Consider the following 26,201-nt stretch of genomic DNA (forward strand, 5'->3'; position numbering starts at 1 on the left):
TTGTTGGTTTTCACCAAGTCATTAAAACCTAATGAGCTGACCATTACGTATGAAAAAGTAAAACACTTAGCTAATTGTGCAAAGGGTGTTTGAAAACCTCTGTTGTTTTTGTCCATATTTTTATAAGTAGATCACACTGGAAATGTGTAAATCCCCTTTCTCTCCCCACCTCCTCTGCCCTAAGATGTTAAGATTTACAAGGCCTATTAATGGGCTAGAGAGAGAGAGAGAAGGAAAAAGCAAAATCTATTACAGTTGAAGGTTTTTTCAGCTCTATCAAGAGACAATTTCTAATCACCGTCCTAACTTTGTAGGAAGGATTTTCCCCACTTCTTCCATATGCTCCAGGCCTCTGGACTTTACATCCCAACAGGAACCCAATATGGTTTTCAGGCCATAACTAAAGTCAATCCATCACTCCATTTCCAAAGTTGACAGGGTCAAAGGTAGAGGAGAACTTTGGCAGGACTCCAAAAACATGAGCCCCCTTTGAACAGCCAGTCAATCACATCCAATCAGTCAAAAGAAACTGGATGGGTTCCTAGTCCTGAACTCTGGGATTTTCTTCTCTCCTTTCAGTTCCCACTGTGGGAGAATTAACACCACTCCAAATTCTTTACTGATTCAATCATTTTCTTTCAGTTCATTAATTCCTGTTTACAATGATACAAGATACATTTTCAGGGCTGAGTCAGGGTGGGAGGTGGGGATCGGGGGGTAGCACATGGCAAAACATCACACTAGAATAGTAGCCTAATTTGACCATACATTCTATATTATAAGGTCGTTGTATACCAGCGAATTGGGAAGGGGAATAACTAAAATGGAATTTACTTAAGTTTGTCAGTTATCTTCATCGATATACTTTAATTTTTTGGACAACTTGAAGTTTAACAGTTACCAGTATTTCTAATTACTTAAATGCACTTGGAAAACTACCCAGAACAGACCATGATTTCTTCTTGTCCAAGCAAACAAAAATCAATTAGTGTCAGTTTCATTCCGCACATTGTTTTGTTTTGCCTACAGTCTGTTTAAGGACACATCTGACACTTACTCAGACATGTCTGGCACTGCAATGTTCCTGTTTAACTAAGATGTCATAGGCCTACATTTGCCTGAAATGCCCGTCTCGCAAAAAGGAAAACACAGAACAGAATGGAAGAGGCTGGGAGGCATGAGGACTTGGCATGGGCTGGTAGACATGTGGGGTTTACAATGGAGCAGGCTGGAGTCCGTGTTTACAATTTCGTTAAAAAAACCCACATGGTTCTGTGTACTTTCTCTACTCTGACTCCAAGACATAAATTTGAAGTTTGAACAAGGAAATTCTTGGAGAACATCATGTGTCTACCATGCTGAGTGGAGACAGCCCTACCTTCTGATGGGTCGAGTCTTCTTGCTCTCCGTCCGTGCTTGGAGTTGTTATGAACAAACATATTGTCAGAAACAGCCAGGACGTGTCCATCCACGTTCACTGTTGTTGACAACACCACCTGCATATTTAAAGTAAAAAGGAGCAAGGGGGTGCAGTGGAATTAGTTTCACATAACATAGCAAACGCACCAAAATTCTGTTTTGCCACATTTCCATATGGCAAATGGGAGATGGGACAGAACCTGGGACTCAAGAGTTTCCTCCTTCTGTAATTACTTCAGAACTTTATAGAAAAAGTGGCTGTCCTTGACCCATGCATTGTCAAGTATTTTTGCTCAAGGCACACCCATGTAATGAAGTGGAGAAAACACCATCTGCCTGCTGGTTCCAGAAACCTGGTTCTCTATCAAAACACCTGGACCACCATTGCCAGTGGAACCTCCACCACAGGAAGCTGGTTGTGTGCCATGTGGAAGCTGAGATTTCACACAAGCCAGAAGGTCACTTCCTTCCAAGCTCGGGAATGGCTTCCTGCACTTCAGATGGGTCCTGACATCATGCCCAGCTTTGAGATCCTGGCTGGTGAATTGTCTGTGGTGTTGCTGCCCAGTAGACAGCGGTGGCAGGGATGCTTAGACTTTTGCTGAGAAGATAAGGTTGCCATAATTCAGTGTTGAAAATATAGTATGCGTAGTATCTAATCAGGGTGAGGGGAGAGGTAGTGTGGAGCGATGGGAGAACATGGGTTTGGAGTCAGAGAGAACTGAATTCAAATCCCAGGGCTGCTGTCCTCTAACTTGCAACCAAAGACAAATTACTTAACCTTTTCTAATCTCAGTTTTTCTTATCAGTAAGACATAAATAACAATGTGTACCTCACAGTGCTGAAATGAGATATAATGAGAAACAGGCACACATCCCTAGTCCAAGAATCTGAAATCCAAAAATTCCACAAAATCCAAACCTTTTTGAGCACTGATATGATGCTCAAAGGAAATGTTCATTGGAGCATTTTGGATTTTGGATTTTCAGATTAGGGATGCTCAACCATTAAGCGCAGAATGAGAATATTCCAAAAACCAAAATCAGAAGCACTTCTAGCTCCAAGCATTTTGGATAAGGAACACTCAACCTGTAATACACGGAAACCATCTAGCACACTGCTTGGTGTGTGCCAAACTGGGATGAGTTCATGTCCTAATTGCCTTGCCCATGCTGGGCGTGACCATCCCATAAGACAGATGACATTTCTCACACACAGAGGTTCTCCCATGGTGTAAGCTCTGGGGGAGGTCCTAGGAAGAGGCATATAGGAGATAGGTACAGACAGTTACAAGGTATGGTCCCTAACCTCAAAGAGTTTATTTTCTGGCTGGAGAATCTACTTAACACAGGAAATAAGTAGCACAAAGACTGGTATCGAATTGAGTTTCAGCATGTGTACTGCAGATCAGCGGTGGGGGAGAAGCTCAAAGAGGCGGATATCAGCAAAGGATGGCCAAGCATGGCAGAAGACAGAGGACCTGGGTGGACCTCCCACTGACTCACTTGACCCAGAAGACAAACCACCCTAGATGTGTGTCTGACTTCTCAGTTCACATAAGTTATGCATGGCCATTGTTATTATTTTTTGAGAAAAAAAAAAAGAACTCGTTATATACATACTCACACACATGTATAGACCTTTTGAGGAAGGACCCTAAATAGGTACAAAATAAGAAGTCATGTTTAACTGACTCTTTCTGTCCATCCAGTCCCAAATGAAAATGGTTGATAGTCTACTTGTAATTGTCCTTCCTTATTTATTAAATAGAGGGCAGAAGGCTTGATCCTGTCTTACCTCTTTTTTTTTTTTTTTTTTGAGACTCTATTGCCCAGGCTGGAGTGCAGTGGCACCATATTATCTCACTGCAACCTCCACCTCCCAGGTTCAAACAATTCTCCTGCTTCAGCCTCCCGAGTAGCTGAGATTACAGAGGCTCACCACCACACCCAGCTAATTTTTGTATTTTTAGTAGACACAGGGGTTCACCATATTGGCTAGGCTAGTCTCGAACTCCTGACCTCAAGTGATCCACCCATCTCGGCCATCCAAAATGCTGGGATTACAGAAGTGAGTCATCGCGCCCAGTCCTACCTTACCTCTTAATATGAAGGGATGAGGCAGCATTTAAAAAACTTTTTATTATGAATAATTTCAAGCAAACAAAAGAAACAGGATAGCATAATGAATCCCCCATACTTATCATCCAGCTTCAAGAATTGTCAAAATACTGCCATTCCCATCTCAGCTACAGCAGACCCCTTATCTAAGATGTCTATGCTCTAAAACCCCAGTGGATGCCTGAAACCTCAGAGAATACTAAACCTTATAATATACTATGCTTTTTCCTATACTAAAGTACAATTTATAAATTAGACACAGTAAGACATTAATGACAATAACTAATAATTAAAATTATAAAAAGATATTGAAATAAAAGTATATAAACGTGGTTTCTCTCTTTTTCTCTCAACATATCTTATCGTAGTGTACCTTGGGTAACTGAAACCACAGAAAGTGAAACCTCGAAAGTGCGGGGGCGGGGGATACTGTATACCACCACCCACTCCCAACCCGGTACTCAACAGTGATAATAATCACAGGTTTGGGTTTTCTTGTAGGTGAAATTTACATGCATTGAAATGCACAAATCTTAGCTGTCTAATTCACACTATGATCAGGATGTAGACTATTTCCATCTCCACAGAAAGTTATCTTGTGTTCCTTCCCAGTCCATCCTACCCCCACTACCAGCAAAGCAATAGTCTTCTGATATTTTTTCTTTGCCCTAAAGAGTTTTTTTATGACATCTTTTAAGTTATTATATATTTTTAGTATAATAGTTTTGGGAAAATCCCTAAAACTCATGAGTCCACAAATCATCTCACATAGTCTCATACTTTGAACATGGTGGTAATATATGCAAAATTCTACATGAATAAGTGAGTTTCAGTCATCCAACCCAAAAGATAATTCACTGAGCTTCTAACATGTGACAGGGCCCAGAGATTCAAAGAATAAACTTAAAGGAACCTCAACTGTCAATATAATTGCTCACAATTTCGGGGTGCAGCCTGTCTAGCTCCAGGTCTATTTTCAATTGTGTCCATGTTACCATGTTAGAATCTGGGAAAAGTCCTTCCAGAAAGTTCCTATCACACAGTGGCAAACGTAAGATGGCAGCATCCATCACTGCCCGCAGGTGCTCATATCCTTATCAAAGTGATCTCAGCAAAATACAAGGTCGCATCACAGTCGAAGAGAGACACAGAGCCTCATGGTCACAGGGTTAAGAGGAACATGAAGGTTGTATTGCCTACCCTCTGAAATTAACAGGAGAAGAGAAAGAAGAAAGAAGAATCAAACTATTCTTACAAATAGTGCGTGTGAATGCATTTTCAAAGACATGACTGTCATCTCTGGAAAAAAAACAAAACAGAAAACAAGGAGAGGGTACTTTAAGCTTTAATAATAATAATAATAATTCTTTTTTTTCGGAGACAGAGTCTTGCTCTATAACCCAGGCTAAAGTTCGGTGCAGTGGCCCGATCTCAGCTCACCACAACCTCCGCCTCCCGGGTTCAAGTAATTCTTCTGCCTCAGCCTCCCAAGTAACTGAGATTACAGGTACCCACCACCACACCTGGCTAATTTTTGTATTGTTTTGGGTTTCAATATGTTAAACCAGGCTGGTCTAGAACTCCTGACCTCAAGTGATCTGCCTGTCTCAGCCTCCCAAAATGCTGGGATTACAGGCATGAGCCACTGTACCCAGTCGTGGGCATTAATTCTTAATGAGCGGTCCTAGGCACGCTAAGGGGAATGCGGGCCCTGTCTGAGGATTACGTGGAGGTAAAGAGCCTTCTCTCTGAGGCTGCTTTAATTCATTCCACAAGCTCCTTGTCATACTGTCCATTAATACTCCCCACGCATTCCTGCCACAAAATATGCGGATTTCACGAGCCAGCTGATTTCATCATTGTCCATTTGGGTGGAGTGAGACTTAGTTCCAAAGTGAACATTTCCCGAATGACATACCCTGATGGTTCAGATGCACTTCATTATTTTCTATTAACAATAGAAATAAATTTTAATCTCTTGCTGGCTCATGCTGGCCTCTCATGACAGCTAGGGAATTAACCTGAATTATGTCAGTGTCTGCAAAATTTATTACAAGATTTTAAATTATGTCCAAATGTATGTGCGTGTGCATGTATACGTATAGCTATGGGGCAAGTTCCAGGTTTAATATTCCAAATATCTTAGAAGGTGAGGTAGCCGGAATAGTCTGCCAATTCAACTGAATTTGCAAAATGTGAAGGATTTAATTCATAAACTCCACAACAAGAAATCAGATCTGTTTGGTGGTTGTTTCTATACATAGAGACACACACTTAAATACTGATTTTTACACACATTTGCTTTACTTCTGGAAGAATGAACTACATTATACAGGTAAAGATATATGTGATATAGTCAAAACTTCAAATTTAAGTTCTTTCACTGTTTACTGATGAACAATGACAATGCTGATACTCGTCTATTTGCAGAAGTTAAGAGTTCTGAATGTTTTAGGACCAAAGGAAGTGGAATGCACATTCCAACATCATCTCACTCCCAGGCCTTCCCCTTCCACAAGCCAACTTCTTTCCCCTAGTGAGTATTTCCTGGGTCACGAAGGCTGACCCTTCCCATCTGGAATCAATCAGTCAACCCCTGACAACTTCCTGAAACACCTCACTCCATTTCCTGTTCTCTCCCCCTTCTCGTTTTCCCCCTGGTTTGCTTCACTCTTCAAAACTGCAGGCCACAGCAGCTTAATGTTAGAGGGTCAGGCACAGTTAGACTCCAAAACACTACACAAGGACACCTTTGACCTTCAAAAATCTTTACATCTTAGCTAAACAAATCAAGGTCAACATTTCTTACCATTACCTTGTTAACTATTTGTATGCATCTCTGCCAAGGGTCTTCTGATCATATAACCATCAATACCACTTATTCATCTAAGATCATACACTGATCGGCTTTCAAAGAAGCAAATGTAGTATGGATAAAAGATGCCATTCGGAGGTGCCTGAAACTGAAAATCGCCAGCATTATATTAGCAAACATATGGAGAGTATTCCATACAAAGGAACTTCTATGCCTCATCGTCTCCTGTCACCTAGACCTGATAACGTGTCTTTTCTAAGGCTGTCAGACTCTCTTGGCATTGCCATTCTGCTGGCATGGCCCTAAGGAATGCCAATTAGGAATACAGATGTCCATAATTTGCGTGGGACGGACCCCCAGTTTCTGCTGACACTGGTGACAGTTTTCATTTATTTCGTAGAGTTGATGTATCTGTATTATAGCTCAAAGCTCTGGTAGGAAAGCCTGCAGACTTGAAAACTAAGTCATGGTAGATGATAGCTCTCCTCAACTGATACATTTCCACACAAAAGCAACAACCAATTTATTTAGGACAAAGTACCTTAAAGCCAAGGTTCCAAGAGAGAGAAATCAGGATCAATTAAAATGGCTTACATGTTTTTCTAAATAAAAGTGGTTTTTACCTTCTGCCATTCCTTATTTTGCCTTGATGTGATCTCTCGTTTATAGTAAGACCAACTCAATAAACAGACCAATTGGACAGTGACAGTGGTTGGTTCCATTTTAAATCATTTAATTATAAGGCAGTGTTAGTTGGTTATACAGAAATAGAAATATGAATAAAAAGTCTGTATCTTACCTTGAAAAATACAAGAAAGTTTTAAAAACAGAATCTACAAATATGTTAGCAGTCTCCTACCAGTGCTCAAGAAAACTGATCGGCTTTCTCAAATTCTTTTTTTCTTCTCATTACCCAAAAGTTCTCCCATGTCCCTCACTCCAATAATTTATACAAACCAGGAGCTGAGTTGTAAAGGAGCCCTTTCCTGCTCATAAAAGGCCACTGTGGGAGTCACCCTTCGGGTGGACACATCCGTTAATCTGCCTGAACCACTAATTTTCCAATAGAGGAGTTATTTCTTTAGTTATTAGAAAGATAGCATGTGCCTTGGAGACTTCTACCAAACTGACTTATTCCCACCCTTGGGTTATTTTTATGCCTCAGTCTGAAATGTCCCTGGCTTTTTGGAACATCACGTATCTGTGTGTGTTTTAAGTACCTATCCCTCTCAAAGCTCTAACTTTATGATTTAGTTGAATTACAGAAGTCAAAGGAATGGCCAGTTGGGCCCTACTCCCAGCTAGGCTTTTTCAGCTCCTACCCAGGTGTTCCTACAAAGACCCTAAGTCTCACACAAAGAGGCTAAAAGAAAAAGAAAAGTCAAAATGAAAAATGTGTGGAATGAACAAATGATCTGCTCTTTGAAACAGACGACAATTCCAATGTCTGCAGTCACTAGAGAATAATTACACTGGTTAGAAACCTCCCCATATGGGCCAGAGACCTTGCTTTGAAAACACACCAAATTCTACCATTAGTTAGACACAGTTCCCCACCCTTCCAATGAGGGTCATGCACCTACTAGCTGAATGTGGGGCCTTTGGTAGTTTAATCTCAGAAAAGCTGTAACACATAGTATTTATAGCACACTCCACGTTGAAGACTCTGATACCATACTTATGAATGTGCATACACTCGGCTAAATAAAATGATCTCCAAAATTCCTGTTATTTTGCCAAGAACGGAAAAAAAAATTCTTTATGACATTTTACATCTGGAAATGGAATTAAATTCGTGATGTGCTTTTCCCTTATAACTGTTCGGTTGCCATATATGTTATTTCAGCTTTCCCAAAGCATAACTGTTCTGTGGGATTTTATTTTCCACCTGTGGAGGGAGGAAAGGGACACAGAAACCATTAAAGGGACAGAGAAAATCAAGACAGACTTCTGGCTATGGCAGGCCACCAAGCCGCGAGTCCATATTGCAAGGAGAAATACACACTGGGTTTTACACAGTGCCGAATTCCCACCATGGACAAGGTGAATCGAATGACACAGTTTTGTCCAAACCTCCATCAATTCAACCCAGGCCAACAACAAACAAATGGGCTACTGCAGTTTGTCCCGCCTACCACTTTATTCTTGGCACATATCACATTTTCAAGCCAGATTTAAAGCCCAGATTCTTATTTGTTACTGGACTCCAGAGTCTCCAAAATTACCTTTAAACACCTACCCCACAAGCATGGATTTTGTCATTTTCTTTAAAAGGAATTCCCAGAATTCTCAGCAATGGCTGTTGTTTCATATTCCCAAAGGCTACATTTTCTGTTCAGTGAAGGAACAAGTCCCAGACAGGAGAACACAGAGTTGACTGCCACAGAGACAGATGTGGGAGGTTCTGGATTGCTCCAGCAGAGAGAGGACTGGGCATTAATGGGATTACTCCTGAGAAGATGTGTTCTTTTCTTTTTTTAAAAAAAAATACATATTTTTAATTCTGTCAAGTATAAACTGATATACTTGATGACAAAAGAATATAAACTACACAAACACTGGTCAATTAACTCAGTTTCAAAAAATAATTTCTTTTAACTATTTTACTTTTTACTATTTTTTTCTTGTATAGTTTCAACTTTTATTTTAAATTCAGGGAGTACATATGTAGGTTTATTACATGGTATGTTGTGTGACACTGAGGTCTGAGATACAAATGATCCTGTCATCCAGGTGTGAGCACGGTCCCTATTAGGTAGTTTTTCAGCCCTCTCCTCCTTCCCTTTCTCTCCCTGTTAGTAACCCCTAGTGTCTATTACCCCCATCTTTATGTCCATGGTTACCCAATGCTTAGTTTCCCACTTACAAGTGAGAACGTGCAGTGTTTGGTTTTCTATTCCAGCATTAATTTGTTTAGGATCACGGCCTCCAGCTGTGTCCATGTTGGTGCAAAGGACATGATTTCATTCTTTTTTGTGGCTGTATAGTATTCCACGGTGTCTATGTATCACACTTTCTTTATCTGATCCATCCCTGATGAGCATCTAGGTTGATTCTATGTCTGTCATTGTGAATAATGCAGCAATGAGCATACAAATGTGTGTGTCTTTTGGGTAGGACAATTTCCTTTCCTTTGAGTATATACCCAGTAATGGGATTGCTGGGTTGAATGATAGTTTGATTTTATTTTTTTCATTTTAACTAGAGAAGATACTTTCTTAAGCAACCAGACAGTACTGTGTTTCTATCAATCACTGGGTATTTACTGAGACCCCTAGGGACTCTGCTACATGCAATCGAAGCTTATAGAAAACATTGTCGCAGCCTGAAGGAGTCTGTCCTGCAGTGGACAAAGCATAGCAAACACTAGATGTAATCAGAAAATATTACTGCATGTTAATCTGTTATTGAAGATTGAGCTTCGTGGCCACTGTGTACTCTAGGGGCCAAACGGTGGGAAGAATCAGCGTGAACTGAAGGCAATTACAGCCATTTTCATCAAGAAAGTGAGATTTAAGAACAGAGCTTGAAGAACTGGGGGAAAAAATGAGTTACACCACTTGAGGTTACTGAGATGATTATTCTGGCTTAAAAAAAAAAAATTCTAAATGACATAAAGGAAGTAGTATGCCCAGGAGCTCTCCGCTAGTGTATTTTGGCCAATTGGCTTTAGAGTAAACATCTTATAGAGCTTGCTTTTAAAAACCTGGTTGAAAAATGCAGAGAAATCCAGTGGCAATTTTTTTTTAAATCGGCTTTTCATATCATTGAGGAGTATGAAGATTGCTCATCTGCTTTGCAATACTAAATGTCCCTTCATCTTAAAGGCCATGCATAATTGCAACTCCCACCCTACCTTATTTTATTCCATTGAACCCATTACTTTTTTCATCTAAAATTTGTGCCAAGTGGGATGGTTATGGTCAAGGGCAATATTTTACGAGCTAAAGTTTTGAAAGCCACAAGGGAGCCATAACATATTTGATGCAGTTCTTTATTCGGCTCAGCCATTCTGGTCTAGAAGCTCTAGCCCCAGGGACAACCTGAATCACCTGTGGCCTATCAAAAACCAGGAGCACACAGGCCCTGGAAGCAGCTGAGGAACCATGCACTCTTATTGCAGGACTAAGAACACTTTGCTTTCCAGGAAGTTCTGCATTAGCCCTGGAATGGGTTCAGGACAGGTTTGTGTCCAAATTAGAGTCCCTTAAAATATTTGAGCATTGGCCAGGCACAGTGGCTCATGCCTGTAATCCCAGCACTTTGGGAGGCTGAGGAGGGTGGATCATAAGGTCAGGAGATCCAGACCATCCTTGCCAACATAGTGAAAACCTGTCTGTACTAAAAATACAAAAGTTAGCTGGGGGTGGTGGTGGGCACCTGTAGTCCCAGCTACTCAGGAGGCTGAGGCAGGAGAATCACTTGAACCCGGGAAGCAGAGATTGCCGTGAACCGAGATCATGTCACTGTACTCCAGCCTGACAAAAGAGCGAGACTCCATCTCAAAAAAAAAAAAAAAAAAAGGCATTGAGACTGTGTTTCCAGCTAACTGAAGTCTGATATATCCTCTCCCAAAAGTTCCCCAGGAAACTACTGGTTTTCATTTCTCACCTTGTTCTTTTTACAAAGAACTCAAAACTCATTTCCTGGGTGAGTTGATCAAGATTTCTGCGGTGGCTCACGCCTGTAATCCCAGCACTTTGGGAGGCCGAGGCGGGTGGATCACGAGCTCTCCCCATTCAAAAGAGCAACATTCAGGGATGGAGGCAGCCAAAGGTTCTAACAGAAAAGCTTGAAGTCACTCCAGAAAGCCCTTCCCAAGCTCATAGCATTGGACTGAGAGAAAGATCCTCTGACCCTCTAAGGTGTTTTTTTTTTTTTCCTGACTCCAAATAGATAATTATGATTTATTAACTGGGACTATCTGGTTTGTTTTATCATCAGATAATGGACTCACCTGCTGATCAGAGAGGCTGTAAGTCAAGTGATTTCCATTATGTGCCTTAAAACTGCTGCTCAGTAGCACTGCAAATTTCAAATGGTAGATGAATCACAGAGCAGCTGGAGCAGCTCTCACACTGAAAGATGTGAACTGAAGAAACCTGCAGGCAGCTGGAGCTGTATTAAATTTTTACCATTTGGAGTTAATTTAAACTCTCGTTTCCCTCTTCAACGGGTGTGAGAGAAACATTCAACATTTTTTATTTAAGGAAAATAGATGGTGGTGTCATTAAAAAGTTTTATATAAGAGCTGGGGGTTTAAAAATCATAAGGGGTTGGTGGATGAAGCTTGGCTCTGTTCCAAGACATGAGTAGCCGTGCCCTTTGCTCTCGCGTCGTTTAGTAAACCCAACTAATGGCTCGTGCCCAACTGTGTGGACGAGGTGTCTTTGTCAGAGCTATTCATTTCCCCATCGTTCTTCTGCACTTGTCGCATCCAGCATGTTGCAGCGACGGGCACAAGGCCTCTCACATGATCCAACCACCCTGTGGACACCAGTCAGTCCTAACGGGGCCTCTCTTCCTTTCTCCATTCCCCTCTGGCAGATCTTTCTGACCTTGGTTCCCTTCTCTCCCCTACTGTGTGTGTTTTCTTGCTTTCTCATTGTCCTGTGAGACATGCCAGGTGTGTTTTCACAAAACTCCAACCCCTTCCCTCGGTCCCTTCAAATCCCCATCAAGACGCACTTCCAGCAGGCCCATACTGGGCTTCTGTGCAACCTGGAGCCAACTCAGCACCGATGCCTTCCCCCGCCTGACTCCTGGAATGATTTTTCTTTCATTAGAAATGTGTCTGTCTGGCCATCTGTAATCCCAACAATTTGGGAAGCCAAGGCAGGTGGATCGCTTGAGCCCAAGGGTTCGAGACCAGCCTGGGCAACACAGTGAAACCCTGTGTCTACAAAAAATACAAAAATTAGCCAGGTATGGTTGCATGCACCTGTAGTCCCAGCTACTTGGGAGACTGAAGCAGGAGGATTGCATCAGCCCAAAAGACCAAGACTACCTTGAACTGATATTGTACCACTGCACTCCAGCCTCAGTGACAGACTGAGACCCTGTCTTTAAAAAAAGAAAGCAAAAGAAATATGTCTGTCCTTCCATACCTACTGACGTATCTCTTGAGGCCAAGGATGGCATGACCTGCACATATATCTCAGTCCTCTCCCTAGCATGACTTTATACATTAAAAATGATTATTCTGGTGGACCTAATCTAAAAAGGGACTAATTCAGTGGGTAAATTTCTGTCACCAAACAGTCTCCCAGAAAGGTTCAGTGAATGGAGGTAAGCATCTTTATCTTAATTACAAGCAAGCTGTTGGAGTGAAGTTCAGTAAAAATGATATGGGCTGGGTATGGTGGCTCACGCCTGTAATCCCAGCACTTTGGGTGGCTGAGGCAGGTGGATTACCTGAGGTCAGGAGTTGGGGACAAGCCTGACTAACATGGAGAATCCCAGTCTCTTCTAAAAATACAAAATTAGCTGGGCGTGGTGGCGCATGCCTGTAATCCCAGCTACTCGGGAGGCTGAGGCAGGAGAATCGCTTGAACCCGGGAGGTGGAGGTTGTGGTGAGCCAAGATCGAGCCATTGCACTCCAGCCTGGCAACAACAGCAAAACTCCGTCTCAGAAAAAAAAAAAAATTTGGCAGGATGAAGAGAGGTGGGATAATGGGTACAAACATACAGTTAGATAGAAGGTGTAAGTTCTAATATTTGATAGCAGAGTGGGTTAACACTGCAGTTAACAATAATGTATTGTACATTTCAAAATAGTTAGAAGAGAGGACTTGAAATATTCACAATATATCGAAATGATCAATTCACATGTTGATGGATATCCTAACTATCCTGACCTGATGATTACACATTCTATGCATGTAACAAAATATCATATACACCCCATAAAGATTATAAACATTATGTATCAATAAAAAAAATTTAGGCTAGACGTGGTGGCGGGTGAATCCCTTGATCTCAGGAGTTCAAGACTGGCCTGGGCAACGTGGTAAAACCCCATCTTGATAAAAAATACAAAAATTAACCGGGCTGATGGCACACACTTGTAGTCCTAGCTACGTAGAGGGCTGAGGTGGGAGAATGGCTGGTGCTGGAGAGGCAGAGGTTGCAGTGGGCCAAGATTGCAGCACTGCACTCCAGCTTGAGCAGAAGAGTGATGCCTTGTTTCAGGAAAAAAAAAAAAAAACATTTTAATGATTTTGAGGTTGGTGACGTGTCAAGGTTACCAATTGCAGAATGCTACTAAGTCCAGAATGACCTAATGTACAAGCTGGTGCTGCCCATAGGATGGAGAACACTCTCGTGATCATGTCTTTTTAAAATGAAGTCCTTTTGAGGCAGAGGGTAAAAACTTGGCACTCAGGCCTCTAAGCTTCCCAGTCTCAAGTAGATCTGCTGGCATTTGTGTCCTATAACACGTGATGCTGTGGAAAGCTTAGAAAGCTATTGAGAAGAGCATCAACACTTGCTATTACTATAATGGTGGGTATGATTTAGCTCCACAAACATCTATACTTGACCAAGCTGCTGAGTTCCAGCAAGCACCACAAACACAGCTGGCACTATGCGGAAGCCCACTGCTTCCAGGAAAGTCACCTGAATGTCACAGAGAAGCAGACCTCAACTATGCAAACCACTCATTTAATTTTTATATCCTTCAACTAGGATGCAAGCCCCTCGAGGGCAGGAATTTTATGATTTGCCCTCTGCTATATCTCCAGCACCTAAGATAGTGCCTGGCACACAGAGTTTCATTAGTAATATTGGCTGGGTGCATGAATAAATGAATGAGTACCTCCATGTTTTCACTATGACTTGGAACAGACCCAGCCAGCCTCTCTATGACAGTGAATTAGCAACAATAAGCTCTAAATTATTGTCAACTCCTAGTGATTTTTAGAATTTGAATGTGGGGAATGACAGTGTGCCTGACTTCCTCTTCCTGGCTCAATTTTCCTTTGGATTTTACAACTGCCTGCTCTCCACCCACACAAGCAGAAAGAAATAAAGAATGGGATTCATTATGTCTTAACAGGCCTGTCAGCTTAAACTAGACATACATTTCTTTTCCTTTCCTTCACTGAGCTGTTAATCTGGGGTTTCACCTAATTGTTCCATTTCAAGGAGGGCAGAAGTGATTTTCCGCATGCATGACCCATGGATGTAGATACTTGGGGAGCCCTGGAAATCTTAAGATTCTTTTCTCTTTTTTTCCTTTTTTCTTTTGCTCTCTTACAAATTTATTTAATAGTAATCTGTTGAGCCCTATAGAATCCCTGCCATCGGGCTAGACGTTGGCAATAAATACAAAAATAAATAAAACATATCGATTGCCCTCAAGCAGCACACAGTCTACTGGAGAGACAAGCAAGAACTACAAGATGATGTGGTAACTGGCAGGGTAGGGGCCCGCAGGGAAGGGTGTGTCGGCATGGACCAGGCACCAACAGCTCCACTCGGAAGAGTCAGAAAATGCATCACTAAGGCGGTGACATTCAGGTGTAGCCTTAAAGCAAGAAAAGGAGTCACCAGTTAGAGAGGGGTGAAGAGTTCTCAGGCAGAGGGGTGAACATATGGAAAACTTTCTAGATAGAACAGAAATCAGAGATGGGTGTGTGGTGAGCAGCAGGCAGATGAGAACTTCTGGGACAAGCATGGCAGGTTTATCAGGGTAGACAGAGGCTGAGCGATCTTCTCAGCCGTGCCTCTTTAAATCCAAGCTTTGTGTCTATGAACAGTTGATATCCATGACACATTTTAGTAGGTGTATATATTTATTTTTTATGGATATGTAGCAGGTGTATGTATTTATGGGGTTCATGAGATATTCTGATATAGGCATGCAATCACATCAGGGTAGATGGGGCATCCTCAAGACATTTTGTTTGTATTTTTTTATTTCCTTGTTGTGCTATGTTCCAGAAGCAGGTCTCGAATCCTGGGCTCAAGCTATCCTCCTGCCTCTGCCTTCCTAAGAGCTGGGATTACAGGCGTGAGCCACTGTGCCCAGCATCATGACATATTTTAAAAGGTTACTCTGGCATTTATGCTGAGGACAGGTTAGACAGGGAAGGGATAAAGACAGGGACTATGGCAGCTTTTCAGGAGAGAGGTGGATTTAACAGATACTTAGGAGGAGAAAGCAACACTTTGATAATGAAAGAGCAGGGAGTGAATCAAGGAGCAAGCACTGAGTTCTGTTTGGAACACGTGCTCATTAGTCATCCAGGGAAGATGCCCAGGAGGAAGCTGGAGCTCTATGCCTGCAGCTCTGGAGAAGGGAGAAATCTGAGAGTATGGATACAGAAACTGTCCAGGAACAGAGGGCGTTTGAAGCCAAGAGAGCAGATGAGAGATCACCAGGAAAAGTCCTAAGTGGACAGATCCCCATTGTTAAAGGTTACCTTGCATGAAGGATGCCTATTGGGCTTTAAATGAATTTCATTTTTCTAGATTAGGGTCTATGGAAGCTTGAGAGGTTTCAAGAGGTCTGGAGACCCCTGAAATTTTAATTAAAACTTTAAATGTTGTATTTTGATGGGATACAGACCATAGCTTTCACCAGATTCTTAAAGGGATCTGGGACACACACACACACACACACACACACACACACACACACACACACGAAAACCCAGGGTTAAAAAGGGTTAAAAGGGTTATAACCCTTTGTGTTTCACTAAGTATTTTTTATGTCCTATAATACTTAATACTTGAATGGAATTAAAGAGAGGATTTGGTTCAAGCTTGAAAATAATCTTGATGTAACCATTTTGGTCTCACTGGATTTTTGTAAAAACAATCCAGTTTCCATCAGTGTTTGAGAGATAAGGGAAGGAGGAGGGAGAATATTATTGAGTTCAGGATTTGGTTAGAAATGTTTTGTATTTCTATTCCATTCAGAACAAATCCTCACAAAAGAATTCTGCATATTAAATTTATTATGTTTGATCATATCACAAAAGTAGACAATCGGAATTGTGTATATGGCTTTAAATGATTATCTTTGTCCTGAGTGAGATATCTATTCCAGGAATTTCTGAAAGTCACCATCCATTCAGATCACTGTCCCACCACCAGGATCATGCACTCTCTCTGGTTTTGTTTCATATTTGGAACCTGAACTAAGTTTCTTACTTCACTATGATAGCATAGAGCCAAGTCTTTCTTCATAATAACCTCTATATGAGAGAGCTTTCACTGAAGGTTATACTATTAGTAGAATCTAAGCACACTATAAAAATTGCCAATTCTTTTGTGTAACAAAGAACACTATAAAGAAAGTGAATGACAACTCATGGAACAGGAGCAAATATTTTCAAATCACATGTCTGGGAAGGAGCCAGTATCCTGAATGTATAAAGAACTCTTACAGCTCAACAATAAAAAGACAAATAATGCAACTAAAATATGGGCAAAGGAGTTAAATAGACATTTCTCCAAAGAAGATATACAAATGAGCAAAAAGCACATGAAAAGGTGCTCGAATCACTAATGATTAAGGAAATGCAAATCAAAACCACAATGAGATACCTCTTCATACCCACAGGATGACTAGAATTTTTTTAAAACAGAAAACCACAAGTGTTGGCAAGGAATTCATACCTTCACACATTACTTGTGGAAATGAAAAATGGTGCAACCACTATGGAAAACAGTTTGGCAGTTCCTCAAAAACTTAAAGAAACAGTTACCATATGACCCAGAAATTCTGTTTTTAGTTATGTACCCAAGAGAATTAAAAACATGTTCACACAGCAAAACTGTACACAAATATTAACAGTGGCATTGTTTGTAATAGCCAAAAAACAGAGATAATCCAAATGTCCGCTAACTGACTAATAAATTTAAAAATGTGATATATCCATACAGGGGAATATTCAGCTGTAAAAAGGAATGAAGTATTGATACGTGCTATCACATAGTTGAACTTTGAAAACATGCTAAAAAAAAAAACAGACAAAAAAAGCCACATATTGTATGATTCTATTTATATTAAATTTCCAAAACAGACAAACCCATAGAGACAGAACGTAGATTAGTGGTTGTCAGCAAATGGGGAGAAACAGGAAATGGGAGACGTGAGATTTCTTCTTGGGGTGATAGAATGTTCTGGAATTAGATGGAGGTGGTGCTGGTTGCACAGCACTGTGAATGTACTAAAAACCACTGGACTGTATACTTTTAAATGGTTAAAATGGTGAATTGTATGTCATATGAATTTTATCTCAATAAAAATGCAAACAAATTGACTTTAGCTCTACCCAAGAAAAAGACCATCATAGAATCCACAAAGTCTAAACAATTCTTTTTGCCCTTGTCTTTGCAAAAGTCAAATACTCTCACATAGGATGAGAATTATATGTCATTTTGAGATCAGTAATATTTATTCTATGCCAGTGAAAAACTCAGGCACCATGAAAACCCCACTTAAGTAAATAACTAAAGAAGCAGAGGAAATATTCACGTGCATTTGCTTTGTGAATAGATTTATAAAATTTGGGAGAAAGAAAATGACAAGGCATTCTACTACAATAGAAGCCTCTTAACATTTACAAGAGTATCCTCAAATTCTCAAATTTAAAACTCTTTGAAAGCGCTGGTAGAAAATAAAATGGAACAAAAATCCAAACTGCCAACTCTCTTTTCCCTGCCTCTGTATCTTCTGGAAATGAAGCTAAGCTGTGGTCACAGAGGCACTTGGAATTCTTTCGAATTTCACTCTCTTTTGGACTGAAATTATTTACATTTCTGTTTGAAATACTGAGCACAGCCAACTTCCACCATGCATGAGGCTCCTGTTTGACCCCCAAGAAGGCTGATTTTATTTATGTTTGTCTTCACACCAGAAAGCAGGACCAGGAGCAGTGGCTCACACCTGTAATCCCAGCACTTTGGAAGGCCGTGGCAGGCGGGGATCACTTGAGGTCTGGAGTTCGAGACCAGCCTAGCCAACATAGCAAAACCTCGTTTTTACTAAAAATACAAAAATGAGCCGAGCGTGATGGTGTGTGCCTATAGTACCAGCCACTCGGAAGCCTGAGGCAGGAGAATCGCTTGAACCCAGGAGGCGAAGGTTGCAGTAAGCCAAGATCATGCCACTGCACTGCAGCACTCCAGCCTAGGTGACAGAGGGAGACTCCATCTCAAAAAAAAAAAAAAAAAAAAAAAAAAAAACGCAGGGAAAGAGCCTGCCCAAGAGAAAGGAAGGCTCCAACTTTTTTAAGGGAGCTTGGTAATAGTGTTAAGTATTGTAATAAAAAATGTTCCTGACACAGCAAGATTGATAGCCATGACACAGCAAGATTGATAGCCATGATGGGGTTAAAAAATACTATTAGGGTTTTTTTTCAAAGTAACTCTCAGTAGCCTTGTATATGGCCATCTCCCCTATTAACTCTTGAATGGCTCTGCTCCTCAACATCTGTTTGATTGTGGCCAAACCACAGAAGCTCTCCAAGTGACAGGCGGGACCAGCTACATAATTTGTAGGGTCCAATAAAAAAATGAATGTCACACTCCTTGTTCAAAAATTATTCACGGTCACATATGGTGGCTCACACCTGTAACTCCAGCACTTTGAGAGGCTGTGGCGGGCAGATTACCTGAAGTCAGGAGTTCGAGACCAACCTGGGCAACATGGCAAAACCCTGTCTCTACCAAAAAATACAAAAATTAGCTGGGCATGGTGGCACATGCCTGTAGTCCTAGCTATTTGGGAGGCTGAGGCATGACAATCCCTTGAGCCCGGGAGGCAGAGGTTGCAATAAGCTAAGATCTCACCATTGCTCTCCAGCCTGAGGGACAGAGTGAGACCCTGTCTCAAAAAAAAAAAAAAAAAATTATTCATCGTTTCAAGAAGACACCACCAAAACATAAACCTAGCAGCTGCAATGTGTCACATGCTCATAGTTTGCTGGAAAGAGTTTGATCAAACAAATCCTCCCAGCTCTGGCTCCCGACTCTACCACCTACTTACTGTGATAAGGGGCAAATCATTTAACCTTTCAGAACCTCACTTCCCTCACCTGAAACTTGAGGCTAAGGATCCCCATCTCTCTCATGGCTGCGAGAATTTATTTTTTGAAGTCTCAAGCTTGCGTGCGATCGTTTAACGTGTTTTTAATTTTTCTATGGAAAAGGAGGTGCCGCATATCTAGCACAAGGTGTGAGTGGTGGGAAAGCCATTTGGTGAATTAAATATGGGTCCTTCAAAGCTCAAAGAAAGGAGCCAGAGGAGCTGCTCTTGCTCTCGTCTTTAGCCTGATACTCTTTGCCTCAGTCTGTTTTTATTAGCTCGTCTCCTCAGTACATCAGTGGTAAGGGTGATGAAACCGGTGGCAGATTTAACTGCCAGGCAGCTGGGTCACTGTCCCGTGGGTCTTGTTGTCGTGCTGCGATCTTAAAGTGACCACGCTGCTTGGGCCGCTGCCTTCCAGAAGGCTCAGAGAGAGACCACTGAATAGTTAATCGGTGGAAAAGGGAAGACAGGGGCTGTTGCTTGCAGAAAATACAGAGAAGCTGCTTTGAAAAATCCCAAGGTGGCTGAATATCAAGAACGCGGTTCCTGCTGTGGGCAGCTGTATGTGCAGTGGGCAGCCCGAGGGCTTAAAATCAAATCTCCAGCACCGGTTGGCGCCTCTCCCCATAGGGCTTTGGCAATGGGGGCAGAAAGCTTAAACACTACAAGATGAAGAAACTCTCAGTGCTAGTGGCTGAGGGTCATCATTTACCATTATCTTCTGTATTGTTAGCAGTAGCAGTGAATAATAATTTTTAAAGAAAAAGAGTGAGAAGGAGAGAGAAAACAGGATGACTTATTTAACAGGAAAGATCTGCAGGGCCCCTTACCTGAAACCGTCTCATGTCCCTTGGGTTTCCTGCTGTTTTCAAACAATTCTGATTGCACTTGAGGAAAAATTTTAAAAAGAATCTGTGAAGAGAAAGCAATGTGTTACATTTTTCAGTAAACATCTTTTAAGGGAGACTATAGCTGCATTCGACTAGATTTCATTTGAAAGTGATTATATTTCAGATCTGGCGAATTTCAACCTGCCCTGTCTGTGAAGGAACACTGCTGACCCTCTGCAATTTGCAAATTTGGATGTTTTCAATCTCAAGCCCAGCGCCCCCTTCCCCATCACTGTGGGGGATTGTTAAGTGGTTCACAAGCTGGGCTTTGGTTTGTACATTGGCCCACGGAGTTTCTAGAGCATTCGTTTTGGGGGTGAACAAAAAAGGCTTCAAATGCAGCAGTGACCCCTGCTGTACAGAAAATCTTGCTCCAGGGTTAAAAATGGCAGGACCTGGCCCAGAATCCCAGGGCATCTCGTCTCTGTGGCTCTCCACTGGCCCCAGACACCATCATGCTCATATGTGAAGGTGGCCTGATATGTTCAATGTTTACGAAATCAGAAAATGGTATGTTACTCTCCAAAGACAAAGTCCGTTGGTACGGGTATATGCCAGGGTTTTTATGATTAATAAAAAGTGTGAATGTCCTCTCAGATCGTGTATAGATTATCCAGAGAAACACGAAAACACAGAATCATGGTCTGAGGTTAGCATTTGTCAGATGTATTTCTTGAAGCCAATATTTTCTCTTAAATGACCTATCTGTGCAATGTTAAAATTGGGCGTCTTTCATCAGGCAACTAGGTTAACCAAGAAAAATGGCAGAGGTGGTCTTTCCAGCAATTCACCTAGTTAATGTTTGAAATTTGGTTTCAAAATACAGTAAGTTTTTCATTTATTTCACTTGCAGAGTCCTTTTCCTTAAAAAAAAAAAAAAAAAATCCAGCTTTTGCAGTGTTAAAGTCCCAGGTGAGCTAGGCCTATTTCCCTTTCTGTTACTATGACAACGAAATTTTACCGCAGTCCCAAAGTCCCTTCAGAACTCTCACATCCATGCCTTGAATTAGAACTTTAAAGGAAAAGATATACATTTTTCCCAGGATTTACCAACAAAAATAAGTAGAAATCAACAATGTTTCCAAAAAATTCTATTCTAAAGCAACGGTTTGTGAAATGCTCTCATCGCAATGTTCTAATTCTTATTTTTTGTTTAACAATCACAAAAGAATTAGCTCTCCAATTAAATGTATTTATCACTTTAAAAAACTGATGAGGAGATAAACAGTAAATGATAAAGGAGGGGAGAAGGGGAATTGACTCTTCAGAGTATTTTCTGTATTCAAGCCTCTTTTACTCTGTTTGCTGGAAATATTTGGCCACATGCTCCCATGAATAAGGTTGAGTGTGAATTTGGAAGCAACAGCTAAATATTTTTTTCATGATTTTATAACATCTGCTTTTCCCTTCTCTCTTTCAATCTTTTATAGGGTGGGTGGGAGGTTGGGCTTTGCTTCCTGTGCCCGGGAGGTGTTGGAGTCTTTATGGAAGAGACCTGCGGAAGGACAAGGCAGAGAAAATGTTGTGCGAGGCTCTCTGACAACAGTGTTCAAATTCACAACCTGCTGCTGCTCTCTGAAGGGCAGTGGCATCTCTGCCCAGGCCATCAGAGGGCGTTAGAAAGGAGAACTGCTTTTATTTAAGTAAAGATTCATCGGAATTCAAACATTTTATTTCCTGAAGGGTAAACATCCCTTTCATTTGAACACTGGTAGCAAAGTCAGCCGCGGACGCTCACACTGCACGCTAAGTTGCCCTTTCCCACCTGTGTGTGTTTCTAAACAATAGCCCCCACCGCCACACCACACTGGCCCTCAACCACTCCCAGTGGCAATTTGCAATTTACATTTTCCCCTACTGAACCCGAATAGAGTGCTTTTTCTCATTGACTCCTTGATTTCTGGAAAGTTTTGCCACAACCGGACTCATTGTAATGTGTTGTGTGTGTGTTAGACTACCTCCACTCCCTTCTCCAAAATGTATCTGGAGGAAACATTAATGTTCATGAAGGCATTATTATATGAATGGTGTGGTAGGTGGAAAAGTGCAAAACAGATAAATGTTTACATAAAATCAAATTGATTTAGGGAACTGTGTAGCCTGCTGAAAGGCTTTATTCATTTTAAATTAGGACCCTTAACAGTGCTTTGAATGGAAAACACCTAGTTTGACTCTTTGCTTGTCCAGGGGGCTGAGTTTGTAACCTACACAGCCCCCTGCACTCTAAGGACTTAGCATTGGGTTCATGAAGGAGAAGGGGAGGTTAGTGGGAGGAGGAAGAGGGAAGGTGAGTGAGAGAAGAGAGAAAGAGGCAGAAAGTTCTCTTGCTACTTCTAAATGGCTTGCATCAGAAATTATGGCCTGGCTTTTTTAATATATGGATCTACAAATTAATTAAAAGAAATTCTGGGGCTTACTGACATCTCCAATTTTTTTCTCTTCCTTTTACTGGTGTCTTCTGGTTCTCTGCCCTCCACCCTCTCCATCCATCATGCTCAAGATCTTGAGACAAAACCTTCCCTAACTATACCATCCATTTAGCCACGGGGTAACTTCAGGGAACAAATTCTCTCCAGATCCCCTGGGTTTAGATCCCTCGGAAGACAGAGCTGCCTGGAAAATGTCAGCACTCTCCACTAAGAAACGGGAAACCCAAATAAATTATGAGATGTAGACCAAATGTGCGGATTCTCATCAGGATGAATTCTATTTCCACTTTCTCCAAACAATGTTGACGACATAAATACCACAACCACGGAGCATGCTACACACGACAAGGCTTCTGATCTCTTAAGAGCAAACACGAACAACCACAGGTTTATCCTTGTGTTACGGACAAAGAGGATCGGGAGGTGGAGTCAACGTGTGAACTCAGGCCTTCAGATGGCAGTCTGGTCCCCAGGTCAGTGGGGCAGGAGAATGTATCTGCCCCATTGCTTTACGCCACAGAACTGTTAGAAATGCCCCAGGAGTTAACCTTGACCTGCAGCTACCAGCTGACCCACGGCACCAAGTTACCTCACGTTATCTCTTAACAAAGGAGTTGAACAGGAGCTCTGCGGTTCTTTCTAACATTAATATTTTATGACTGCAAAGAACAAATGTGCAGAGTTGAGAACCTTCCAGAAAGGGTTACTTTGGAGAAAGAAACCACGGAAAACAAAAGACAATGACTTATTGAAATCCGAGTGGGTATGGCAGATGTGGGAGTGAGGATTTCTGAGAGGGAGGTCGAACCCACTGAGATAAAACTGTGAAAAATAAATGAGTGAGGACAGCTGATTGGTGGGAAAGAGGACATCTGGGATGACGTCATGCCCAGAGTGGGCGGTGCCCTGAGGCTGATGGGCAGATTGTTGGGTGAGTTGCACTGTCCCGTTAGGACCTTTCTCTCTGTTTCTGAGGCATGGAGGGTGCTTCAGGAACATCACACATCAGAGCCACCTATGTCCCCTCTAACTATCCTGCACGTCCAGCAGCTGAAGGGTACAGGGGTCACAGAGCGGAGGGAAATACAGTTTGCTGAGTAGCCACTATCTGTCTGATACACAACACCACATTTCATTCTCACAACAACCCCATAAGTGACAAATCATCCCACAGCTGGGAAAAACCAAGGCCTCAAGAATTTAAGAAATTTGCCAAAGATCACAAGCTTGTAAGTGGTGGACACAAGGACCGGAGCCTGGATCTTTGTGGCAACAAGCTCCATGTGACACTGCATGTTTCCTGCACCAATGACACTGTGTGAAGAAGGCTGTACAGCTCGGTGAATATAGAGAAACCACCCCATTATACACTTTGAATGGGTGCCTTTTATATTATGTAAGTTATATCTCAATAAATTAAAAGGCACCCATTCAAAGTTATATCAAAGAGATATAACTTACATAATATAAAAGGCACCCATATAAGTTTTTTAAAAAAAAAAAAAAACACTTCAGAATGGTCTATAAAGGGCGCGCACGCACACACACGTAACAGGAATAAATCATGAGAAAAAAAAAAGTGAAAGATCCTGACTTCTTGAAGAGACTGCCATGTCCCAAGTCGAAATCAGTAGGTCAAAGATAGACAAATGGAAACATGGAAATAAATGCTTCATATTGAAAACTTCTGCTGAATTCATTTATTTATGCATTTGATCAATATATATTGTGCTCTGTATGCAAAAAGGTTCAGGCACAGTGGCAGACAAAGTCCTTGACCCCAAAGATCCCCCAACCAAACTATTCAAATATGTTTCTCCAGCTTCGGAGAAGAGTCTGAAGACCCCTCAATCTATTACTGAGTACTCTCCCCTCCAATCTCTAAAATACTGGAATATTCTGTACTATTCAGGAATGCAGCAAAAGTGTCTAAGTGGCTTCCACATGTCCACATCCCACCCATCTCAAACTAGATTCGCAAATACAGTGCAGAGTTAAGGTTCAGTGGTGGGGGACAGGAGGCCTGAAATCACAGGAAACGTAACTACTTAATATTCTTGCCAGACTCTGGAATTCTCACCAATCGTCTGACTATCACAAAGCCCAGCAGAATATTTCTCCAGGATTTATGGAAGAGGCCATTCAATTTACCTCCAAATTGGAATGTAAGATCTAGTCCCTCCTTAAAATGTTTAACACAAGAAAAGTCCATAAGGCCGGGTGCAGTGGCTCACCTTTGTAATCCCAGCATTTTGGGAGGGCAAGGCAGGTGGATCATGAGGTCAAGAATTCAACACCAGCCTGTCCAACATAGTGAAACCCCATCTCTATTGAAAATACAAAAAAATTAGCCTGTTGTGGTGGCGGCCACCTGTAATCCCAGCTACTCAGGAGGCTGAGCAGGAGAATCACTTGAACCCGGGAGGTGGAGGCTGCAGTAAGCTGAGATCGTGCCATTGCACTCCAGCCTGGGTGTGACAGTGTGAGACTCCGTCTCAAAACAAAAACAAACAAAAAAGTTAGACAAGAATGCACATCAAAGGAATGTGAACTTAGCAGTAGTTAACAGATACCATTATACAGAGTCTCACTGTATACAAAATAATATGCAAAATGCCTTTCACTTTGAAAACTTAGTTCCTTACTCCCCTAAAAAGAATCTAATTCTGCCTACCCTGGAAACAACTTCTGCTATAATATGGCCACATTTTATACACCACAGAGATGAGAACACCCCAGACTCTCCAAAGACCAAGAGAGGGGATGCTGTATCTGGTTCTCTTTCTCTGCCATGATGGTCACATAAGCAGGCTAGGTCACTAAAGGCAGAGCCAAGCATACAGTTGATATGGTCTCACAGACCACGTATGGACTTAACCATGTGTGTTCATTGATTTGGGGAAGGTACTTTTTGTCTGGATTAGCTGTTAAACCTCCTTGTTTTTAGCCCAATAAATTAAAATACAATTGAGTTTCACTGTTTGTGCCTGCTTCTGAAAAGGAGATAACCCATTTCCCTTAAAACACTCTCATATCATTTTTGAAAACTATGCAAAGTAGGGATAGGCTGGGTCACAGAATCACATGTGAAAGGAATGGGCAGTTGCCTCTCTTCTCCCAGGATCCTCTCCACAAGTTTACATCCTTTGAGGGATTAGGCAATTCAAGCTCTCACACCAGACTGGGAAGCCTACTGAGAAAATGAGTTCATTTTCTCACTTTGAGAACGGCCCTCATAACAGCTCACTCAGCTTTGCATGGTAGGAAAACTCTCAAGTGATTGGTTTCCACTTAGGACCAGAGAAAACCTCAATGATGGTGTTCTAGCTGTAATCTAGATCTTAACTGTAATATCTTCTTTGACCCTTCCAACAGCAGAGAACGTACTTTCCTCCTTCAAGATCCCCCAGCAGAATCTACATTCAGGCAGCCCTAGGGAAGGTGAAGGTTAGCAATGGGACCCGGCCTTGGCCTGGAGATGAAG

At 41.7% G+C, this 26,201-nt stretch overlaps 1 protein-coding gene across 1 annotated transcript in view; it reads right to left on the minus strand.

Annotated features, from left to right (window-relative positions):
• Positions 1-26,201, minus strand: part of EBF2 (EBF transcription factor 2) — a 206,427-nt gene that overhangs the window by 46,214 nt on the left and 134,012 nt on the right. Inside the window, exons 7-8 of the mRNA XM_012435358.2 lie at positions 20,229-20,310; positions 1,379-1,496 (exon numbers count right to left, since the gene is read on the minus strand). Coding sequence (XP_012290781.1) covers positions 1,379-1,496; positions 20,229-20,310 — 200 coding nt within the window. The remainder of the gene's footprint in view (positions 1-1,378; positions 1,497-20,228; positions 20,311-26,201) is intronic.

The sequence above is a fragment of the Aotus nancymaae genome, unplaced genomic scaffold, assembly GCF_030222135.1.
Source record: "Aotus nancymaae isolate 86718 unplaced genomic scaffold, 86718_ANA_hifiasm-v0.15.2.pri h1tg000079l, whole genome shotgun sequence".
Lineage (NCBI taxonomy): Eukaryota > Metazoa > Chordata > Mammalia > Primates > Aotidae > Aotus > Aotus nancymaae.